This window comes from Saimiri boliviensis, chromosome 6, assembly GCF_048565385.1.
Source record: "Saimiri boliviensis isolate mSaiBol1 chromosome 6, mSaiBol1.pri, whole genome shotgun sequence".
Lineage (NCBI taxonomy): Eukaryota > Metazoa > Chordata > Mammalia > Primates > Cebidae > Saimiri > Saimiri boliviensis.
This window is the reverse complement of record NC_133454.1, coordinates 59641373-59651943: the sequence shown is the minus strand read 5'-3', so window position 1 is coordinate 59651943 and position 10571 is coordinate 59641373. Positions and strand designations below refer to the sequence as shown.

At 41.2% G+C, this 10571-nt stretch overlaps 1 protein-coding gene across 1 annotated transcript; it reads right to left on the bottom strand.

The window, feature by feature from the left end:
• Positions 1 to 9248: 9248 nt before the first annotated feature.
• LOC101054025 (olfactory receptor 8G50-like) lies at positions 9249 to 10184 on the bottom strand. The gene has a single exon (XM_003923563.2). The coding sequence runs from the start codon at positions 10182 to 10184 to the stop codon at positions 9249 to 9251; it is 936 nt and encodes a 311-aa protein (XP_003923612.2).
• Positions 10185 to 10571: the final 387 nt, after the last annotated feature.

Here is a 10571-nt window from a genome sequence, read left to right as displayed (position 1 = left end):
ATTCTGCAAGGAAGGAATATAACTGCTTGGCTGATTGCATCCTTCTATCTCAGGAACTTTTCCAACAGTGAGGGACTGGCATCTCTTGTTCTAATTTAAATAATCACAAGGGAGTAATATATTGGTGTCAATTCATGTCACGTATTATCCCATTCTGGCCAAGGCGGGGTGGCAGGTGGGGGTGGGGCAGAAAATTATGATTGGTCTACATTAAGTGTACTTCAAGGCTGAATTGGAGAAGATCAGAAAAGTACCCATATTCTCCAAAACCGAGAAGGCTTTTGGAAGACAAACACTAGATGTCTTCTATACTGGTCACTTTTACAATCATATATTTTGCCTCTGCACTCCATAAAATTTAAAGATAATGGCTATGTGGATTAATAGAGCAAAATAGACTACAGTGCAATTTAGACTACAATTCACAATTTTAGTCTAAATTCAAAATTAGTCAACAGCATGATGTGGTTTTTCAAAAAAGGCTAATACATCTTTACTTTTGCAAAGAAAATTTGTAGATTCTAGATGAAAGAAATTTATGGTCTTATGTAACACTCAAGCAACAGCTGGATTAGTGTTTTCAGTTTGGGGTTCAATATTTTATGTGAAATATAGAAAAACTGGACAATATCAGAAACATGATCTAAAATATTGTTGTTTGAAAAATTATTGACATGACTGAGGATTTTTAGCTAGCACAGTATAAATATCTGTGGCACATGGCATTTATATCCAGATGTTCAAACTATTGCTGTATTTAAGATGTACGGGACTCATTGCATATGTCTCTAAGAGAGAAAAAATTAAAGCTAAGTGCTTCAAATGATGGAAAGAAATATTTGGTTTTACAACAAAAAAGAACATTTTAAAAGTCAGACACACCTTAATTTAAGCCAGAAATGTCAGAGTGAAACCTGTATAATCATTCAGGAGACATCATTCAAGGACACAGCATGAGATGGGTGCTTGAATTCAATCATCTTTAATATCTCTTCTGCTTCCTATATTTCATGATTTTATAATTCTAATGGGCTCTAATATTAGATTAGGCGGTCTGGGTTAAAATATCATCTCAACCCCACACATGCTGTGTGATCTTGGGAAAATTACTTCCCATCTTCAAGCCTCTAAAAAATAGAAATGTTAATAGGATTCTCATGTAAAAATCAAATCATGCATAGTTCTTGTCTGTTGGTAAGAACTTAATAAATATCAGTGTTGTTTTAATTGTAATCTATTGAGCCTTTTCTGAAATACCTTCTATTTGCCCAAATTTTTATTCCGATAATGACGGCTGAAGGTTTTTTTCCTCCTTCATCATATCTTGTGTTTGCTCCTTCCTGCATGAATACACATGTTAACACAGAGATTCAGAATTATTTTTTACTAAACAGTAGCCTCTTTAAATCATCAATATTTTCTATTTCCTCATAGGAAGCTCAAATCAATATCTATGCCATTCAAAGATTGCTATCATCTAACAACCAAAATAAAAGTTTTCTTCTTTTATGTCCCAACAAGTATTACATAATTTGGCTATTACATGATTTGACGATTTGGTACTCTCTCAGTTTTAACATTTGATATTCTCTCATTTAAAGGAACATGGTGTTCCTTTAATTTTTCTCTTCTCTCTATCACCTCTATCTTATGACATCCTATTTAATAGTTAAGGATGTTTAGTTAAGGGCTTTCATAGTGCAAACTCCACCTTATAAAGTCATTTTCCATGTCCATACATGTTTCTTATGTTTACATGTAACACTAATTTCATTCTGTGCTGTTATCATTTATTTACTTTTTTTTCTTCTGTACTAGACTATAAATTCAATATAGTGGTTGGCACAATGCCTTGCATATAGCAACTCAATAAATACATGTTCAATTAAATTGCTGAAAGAAGCTTAGAGATAAGTTAACATGGATTCAAAATAACTGAACAAAACCCTCATACTGCCTGAGTTGAAACAAGTAAACACAGATGTGTTTGCCATAAATGTATACTGCAGAGAACAAGTAGATGACAAGGGAACCACTGTTGAACAAGGTGTGTGAATGTGAGAGTAAGGACTGGCAGAGACAGATGAATAGCTGTGTGCATCTCTCTTTGCACTACGAGAGAGGCTAGAACAGGACACTCCAAGATTTTAAAGTCAAAGACTGAAATACAGACATACCCTTCCTTTCTGCCAGAGTTCAGTGTTGTACATTTTTCTTCTCCATTAGTCTCGAGGAAAAAATGAATCTGATGATATGAGGCGATCATAGCCCAAAAGTTACCTTGGCAATTATTTTGAGTCATTCATCCTGGTCTCTGGCAAAGCTGATGCCTAAAGCCATCTGGAACTCTGCAAAGGGTGGTTGATGTGAGGATTTTATGTGCTGGGTAAGAGTAAGAGTCTGATTAGGAACAAACAGTGGTAATGACCTCCCTCTAGATTTTGTTCCCACAAATGTTAACTCTTGGGAAAAGAAACAATTAGAATTTCCCTTTCCCCCTATTGGTTCTCACGTGTTTCCCCTTTGCCACATGTTGATTCACTGTTCTTGTTATAGTAAGGATTGGAATCAAGGATGTGAGAGACTTCGTTGGAGCTCTAGTGAGTTTCATCTCTTTAGTGAGACAACGAAAACTTTAAAATTTCAGCAAATTTAAAAAACATAAACTAAAGGAATTGTCCAAAGTGATTTGTGCTTCCCCCACGAAGGGAAAATAGGAAATCAGAAATAACAACACATGTTTCTAAAATTTGAAAGTGTTCATTTTCATTTACCTCTACTAACAATATTTTGATATGATGCATTTATAAAACAGTAATGCTTGAAATGTTTTAATTTGGGGGCTGCTTCTCTTCAGACCAATGGAGAAGAAAATGCTTTCATTCAGCCCCCAAGTTAAACTATGATAGATACTACCAAAGACCCTGAGGAGTTCCTAGTAAGCCTAACAGGGAGTCATGATTACTAACAAGAGATAATTTTTTTTCTTCAAAAAATAAGAGTGATGTTGAGGGACAATAAAGACCTGTGTGTTATAGAAATTATTTTTATACTTATATAAAACTAAATTATTTTAGAAGTAAAATTATATTTCATGCTTTATTAAATTTATATTGATTGCAGCAGCAAGCCATCCAGAACCGCTGCTACCGTAGTGCCAGCTGCAGTGGGGAGGTCAGAGGTGGTGGCAGGAGCAGCTGCGGGGACAGCAGTAATAGTGGTGGGACCCCTGTCCCCCACATCTCAGAGGCAGCCAACTGAGCTGTCCCCACCTTCACGTGACCATGTAAGACCCGCCCCCAGGCCTAGAGATCCTGCAGCTCCTGACCCTGTGTCACCAATTTTGCCTGTTGCTGCTGCTGTGGGGAGGAGTTAGGGAGGAGGCAGTCTCAGGAGTCTGTCCCGGTGGGAACTACTGTGAAGGGGCGGGGTTGAGTTGCCTGGTCCGGGAGTAGTGCGGTCCTGCATGGAGGCCAGGCAGAGACGGCCCCAAGGCAGAGCTGGGCCCCGCATGGTTCTGTGCTTGAACATGAAGTGCGGAGGATGGGCCAGAGGTAGCATCTGCTTCAGGTACCTGGCCAGTGGTATGGCCACCGTGCCCACCTTGCTGACAATGCCAGGTTTCTGTGCCCTGAGAGGAGGCTCTGCCCTCAGGGCCAAGTCCCAGGGGTCTGCCCCACATCTGGGTGACCACCAAGACTGACACTCCCGACCTCCAGTCCCAGGGACTGAGATTGGCTCCTAGAGGTACCCCTGAGTCAGGGTCACAAGCTGGCCAAGTGAAGCCGTGGGCTTCCCCTTAGCACTAGGGCCATGGGAAGAACTGCCTTGATGTCATCCCTCCCCTGGATGACAGCCCAGGCCCAGTGAGGGCCTAGATCCCCCAACCCAGGCTTCAAAGAGGCATGGCTGGGGCTGCATGCTCCAGGGCCAGGGACAAACAGGAGTCTGGCCCCTTCCAAGCTGGCAGGGTGGGAACTCCCTGGGTATAGCTGCAGCCATCCTGCCTCATCTGCTGTGGCTGCAGGCCCAGGCATCTCTGCAGACTTGGGGGCCAGGAAGGCCCTCCTGACCCTCCATGGGCTTGAGAGTGCCTGCTCCCTCTGCCTGGCTTCTCCCTGCTGTTGGTGCCAGCTCTCAGTCAGGACCAAGCCCAGGCATTTTTGCAGCCCAGCAGGGGGTCCACATGGTCAGAACAGCACTACATGCCTGCCCCTGAAACCTCAGCGTCCCCTAAATTTTGGACACCAACCAGCATGAGAGGGAGGCCAAGGGGTGCTGAGGACAGCCTGGCATTGACCTGCAGGTGCCCCTTGACATGAACAGCCTGGGTGTCATGACCAGCAGCAGGAGGCAGACTGGCTCCTGGGCAGAAGGTAAGGGGTCCTAGTGAAGCCCCACCTCCAAGCTGGAGAGGACCTGAAGCTTGCGGATGGGGTCACCAGTCCCATAGGCCTGAGGGGGAACTTACGGTGATTTTCTCTAGGCCTGCCCAGGGCCACTCATGGACTAATCAGTACAAGCTTTCTCCCCTCTGAAGCCTGTAAAAAACCCAGACTCAGCCAAACTGGAGTAGAAGAGAGGATGGAGAGACAAAAGGGAGATGATGGGATGACCAGCTGCAGAGAGGAGCTGCCCACCCCAGGGTCTCCTGTCTTCTGAGAACCAAAGAGATGATAGGATTACCAGCTGCAGAGAGGAACAGCCTCTCTCATAAGAGCTGGCCACTTGACAGGATGACCTGCCTAGCAGAGAGGAGTTACCCTCTCTGCTAAGAGCTTGACACTCATTGGGACACCCTGCCATGGAGAGGAGTTGCCCTTTGCAGGGCTCTTCTGAGCTATTCTATTGTGCAGTAAAGCTCCTCTGTGTCTTGCTCACCTTCCACTTGTCTGCATGCCTCATTCTTTCTGATCTCAGGATGAGAACTTGGGACCCACTGAATGGCAAGGCTAAAAGAGCTATAACAGAAACAGGGCTGAAACATGCCCTTTGCTTACCATGTTGTGGGTGAACAGAAGGAAAGAAGAGCTGCTGCGCTTTGAGGATCCCAGACCTGGGAGCTCCCCGAGATAGCACTGTGACTCCTTCTTTGGGGCCCTGCAGTTCCTGGTGTCTCCAAGCTTTTGAGTGCCACCACATTCTCTGGTGTCAGCTGGGGAAGCTGCTTGCCATGCACCTGGTCCAGCTGCAGCCTTGCAGAGAGTATCAGCGCCTGGAGCTGCCCATCCTGCATCAGCAGCTGGTGTATCTGACTGTGTGTGGTGGCTAGACCCCACACTAACTCAAACACCCCTTGCCGCTTTACACCTGACTCACAGTTTCCCTTGGAGGTGTGGGATCCAGGCCAGCAGTGTGAGCCTAGCACAGCCTGCCTGGCTTAGTAGGCAGAAAAAGCCTAGAAGGCCTGAGCAAAACTCAAGCAAAGGTGCTACTGGCCACAGAGGTTTCTGGCCAGAAAAGCAATACCCCAAAGATCCTGTAACAATATCATTTTTGAAACAGCAATCGCCATAAATTTTCTTAATTAAGTTAACTTTGAAATGCATTAAATTATTGTTAGATGTGGAGCTTTAATCTACTTTTTGAAGTTCTTTTGCAAATTGCTGTAAAAAGAATAAAATCTTAGTAATAGATTCAATCACAAGCTGTGAAAAACTGTTGCTTGTCAATAATTAGAAAACCATAGAATAATAAATATGACATGATTTGATGCAAGACACAATTATTTTCCTCAAGAGTTTAATAGTCTTTATAGACATAATACAAGCATTCATTAACAGTAAACCATACCAGAGAATATATCATTGTTATAGTTTGCGTGATGAGCCGTTGTTATAGTTTGCGTGATGAGCTGTAGATGTACCTAATTATAGCCTGGAGTGGTGAGAAATGCGTATGAATGAAACACTTGTTTTGTCAGTGAAAGGTGCTTAAATTTGGAAAGTCAGGATGAAGTCAAGAACCCGTTTCAGGATGGGGAAGCAGCATGAATGAAGGGAAGGCAATAGGAATGCGCCCAGAATTGCCAAGATTTTATAGGAACTTCTCTACCCAGCATTACATATACCTTCCAAGAAGACCTTAATCGTTATTAAAATGTTGGTATATTTTATGTATGTACTACACATTTTATTTTAATCACAATTAACGCTATTCTTACATGGAATGCTAAATCCAAATATTAAACTCTAGAGAGAACAATAGAGTCACCTATGACTTAATACAAATAGCGGAAAGTGTGGAAAAACCTGTTATTCATTCTCCCTTTTTTCTTCAGCAATAAATTTCCTGAACCTTAGTTTGGCACAAGGCCATACAGATTACCATAGCACTTCTCAATTCCTCAGCAGTAAGGTTTGTCCATGTGACTAAGTCTTTACCAAAGGGAAACGAGGTGGAGTTGAGGTGTATCACTTCCAGGCAGTGTTCTTCAACTTAAGGAACATTCCTTTCTCTTTCCATATATTTCTGTGTGACGGCTGGGTGGTGGAGATGAAGGATGGATCTGGAGCAACTATTTGAGACCAAAGATGAACACTGTATGCTGTAACCAGGAAGGCAACAATTTATAAAAATCTTGTATCTGTGATGAGCCACTGTACCACTCCTGAATCATCTTCTGGTTTAAAGCATCACACACATACATGTACACACACACACACACACACACACACACACATCCATGGTGTGTGTGTGTGTGTGTACATGTATGTGTGTGATGTGATGCAGTCAAGCCTAACCATAACTAATGGAGAACATAAAAATAATTCTGCCTAAACTCTACTTCTGTAACATACCCATAGTTCCTGAAAGTGGTAAGTGCACATGAGAAATTGTTTTCTTTTGAAAATGAATACATGGTTGTGTCAGAGAATAAAAGATAAACTAAACTCAGAACAATATCCAAGTTTATCACAGTGCTTCATCCTTCTTTTCTGTGGTAGTGTTTTATATCCAGTTTGGAATCCACCAGATATCTATCCCAACACTTGAATACCATATTTTCCACCAGTTGTCAGATTAACTAGAAATGGTTCAGACATATTTTATCATTACAAATGCATTTTAATAGTTTTAATATACAAACAAATGCTTAGAAACAGAAAAATCATAAACTATCATTTTACCTATCACCTATCAATGTGAACAAAAATTACCAGATGTTGTTTAATGCCTAGGGTAATTAAATAAAAAGACATATACATACACTTTTTTTTTTCTTTTGAGACAGGGTCTCACTCTGCTGCCCAGGCTGGAGTGCCATAGTGCGATCTCAGCTCACTGCAATCTCCACTTCCTGGGTTCAAGCAATTCTCCTGCCTCAGCCTCCCGAGTAGCTGGGACTACAGGCGTGCGCCACCATGCCCAGCTAATTTTTGTATTTTTTAGTAAAGACAGGGTTTCCCCATGTTGGCCAGGATGGTCTCGATCTCTTGACCTCATGATCCACCCGCTTTGGCCTTCCAAGTGCTGGGATTACAGGCATGAGCCACTGTGCCCAGTCTATACACTTAAAAATATATATATAAGCAATACAAATGCATGTTGATATACAATACACACACATACATCTGTGCTACACATAAGCATACACATATATATTTACTAGATATACACACAGATATTTTTAGGATAAAAACATGAAGTATAAAGATAAGGATTGATTAGTACACAGAAAATCGGGAAGGAAGTTTCCTCTATGATTCAAAGAGTGGAATAACCTCTGTCTCATTAGAAGACGGGTTTATGGTGAGACGAAGATGACATCACATTGGAGTGTTCACGCTACATACTTGGAGGCAAGCAGATGACAATGCAAGTGCTATTTTATGCCTGCCCAATTCAACAGAAGATTTATAAAATGTGATTTAACCAGGTGATTTTTATTCAGAATTAAAGACAAATTAGTGTCCCTGTGCTCCGCTTCTGGGCACAGCATAATAGATGTGAACAGTGAAGAGCCCTGGAGATGTCCACGCTGATCTCCTTAATGCAACTTTTTTTGAAGGCCTTGAAGCTCAGAGGCATCAGAAAGAATACAACCATGACCTGTCCTCTAACAGTAGCTCAGAATCAAACTGAAATATCTGATTCCGAGACTCTGAGGAGCTATCCTAGGGAGACACAAGAAAAATTATCTATGTGCTGCTACCACAGACAAGAGAGAATACGGGAGCTGAGACACTGACTGTTCTACCAAGAACTACTGAGACTCACTTATGGGAACAATTATCTCCCAGAAGGACTTCCGAGGTTTCTGGTTGCTGCTCTCAAAATCTTAAGCTTAATTAGGTGAAGGATAGAAGAAGAAATTTATAGGCTGAAAGTCTCCTTTCCCCCTCAAAAAAAATGTTTTCAGCCGGAGTATACAGTACATTTTGGGTAAGAGGGGTATTTGCCATTATTCAGAAAATGGTTTTCCTGTTTTAACTTTTCTGTGGGAATAAATAACCCCTACAATTGCAATAATAAAAGAATGTCATTTTAAATTCTGGGATTCTATAGTGTATGTGGAGGAAAAAATGCATTATATCTCTGGGATAAAGGAAAATTAGTACAAGATTATTAGGAAAATGGAAATGGTAGCATAGCCCCAAAACTGTGGTGCAAGAAATGTTACATAAATATATGTCAAAATATACAAAATGTATTTAGTAGCATTTATTACTGTCAATCTCTTCCATTAAGTATTATCTCCTTATGGGTAGAAACTGTTTTATTACCCATCATATGCCTCCATATTCCCTAATATATTTCTACACAGTAAGAATTAGTGATTGAATTTTGTATTCAAAATGGTTGCAGTTATTTATTTTAGAGATAACACTTCCAAAAGTGTTTCCCTATACACTTAGTAGAAAAGCTCAGGTACACAGGTATTGAGAATATCACAGGGACTGATGAGATATAACTATTCCCTAAAGTAACATAGTCTTGCCTTAAAAAACTGCCATATTCTATACATATAAAGTATAATCACTCACATGGAGACTTTTGAAATTTTTAAAAAATGTTTTGAAATGATACATGTTATTCTGGTTGGATGAACTCTGTTGCATCCCATAAATGGTGTCCATATGTTACTGATTCTATAAATTCAGCCTTACCTTTGGCATCTTTCTTCCAAATAACCAAGTACTAGCAACCATCTCATTACTTGTGGACATACCTTGCTGTGTCTAGATTGTTTCCTTATCAGCCTTTTCCAGAAATTAAAATTTTTTGCTAAAGCAAAACACCCCCCTTTACAAGAAACATCTTTTTTCAAGAAACTTATTTAAGGCAACTTTGACATCTTTATTCCTCAGGCTGTAGATAAGGGGGTTCAGCATGGGCACAACAGTAGTATAAAACACAGATGACACTTTCCCCTGGTCCATGGAGCTGACAGATGATGGCTGCAGGTACATGAATGCTGCAGACCCAAAGAAGACAGCAACAGCTGAGATGTGGGAGCTGCAGGTGCTGAAGGCCTTAGACCTGCCCTCCGTGGAGCGAATACGGAGGATGCTGGCAATTATGAAGATATAAGAGCTAAGGATGGTGAGGCTGGGGAAAAGGATATTAAATGCACTGAAGCACAAAACTACTATTTCATTGATAGAATTGCTGGAGCAGGAGAGCCCCAGGAGTGGGAAAAGATCACAGAAGTAATGGTTGATTACATCAGCCTTACAGAAAAGCACTCTTCGCATGCAGACTGTGTGAGCTGTGGCGCCAATCAAACCCATGGAATACACCCCAACTACCATCCAGGAACAGACCTGATAAGACATGGCAACATTGTAAAGCAGTGGGTTACATATGGCAACGTAGCGGTCATAAGCCATTGCAGCCAACATGTGACATTCTGATATGGCAAGAACAAGGAAGAAGTAGAGCTGAGTCATGCATGCTGCGTAGGAGATAATGTTCCTCTCTGACACAAAATTCACCAGCATTTTTGGGGTAATGACAGAGGAATGGCAGAGATCAATGAAGGAAAGACTGCTGAGGAAATAATACATGGGAGTGTGCAGGTGAGAACTGAGCCCAATCAGTGTGATCATTCCCAGGTTGGCCACCACTGTGACCCCATAGATTCCCAGGAAGAGGAGGAAAAGAGGCAGCTGGAGCTCTGGTTTGTCTGTTAGTCCAGCGAGGATAAACTCAGTCACTGTGGAATGATTTCCTTCTACCATTTTCTCTGGACATTTTATGTAGAAAGAGAAAAAGAAAATTTGGGTTAGGTATTTATTATCCCACTAACAAAATGAAATGTGAAACGAAATTCAAGTTTTTTTTCAACCTTTTTTTCAACCAGGTAATTGGAATTCTCTGCCTGTTCCTCATCTATGTTAGCAGTAGAAGACCCTGGGATCCCTGAAATATGGGATACACAGATACATCTCAGAACTATCTCTGTTTGTATTCTATGCTATAAGAGTGGATATTGGTACTGCTCAATTCCTGAACACCCAAAGAACTGTACTGATAACTTTGACTGAATGTTCTAAGAACTTCTCATGCCTTGTTTGTAATCCTCTCGACTCTTTCAGTAGAGCAAATTCTAATGTACCTATTTTACT

Bases quoted from the DNA above. Each gene is read 5' to 3' on its own strand.
- LOC101054025 (XM_003923563.2), bottom strand. From the start codon at position 10,184: ATGGTAGAAGGAAATCATTCCACAGTGACTGAGTTTATCCTCGCTGGA.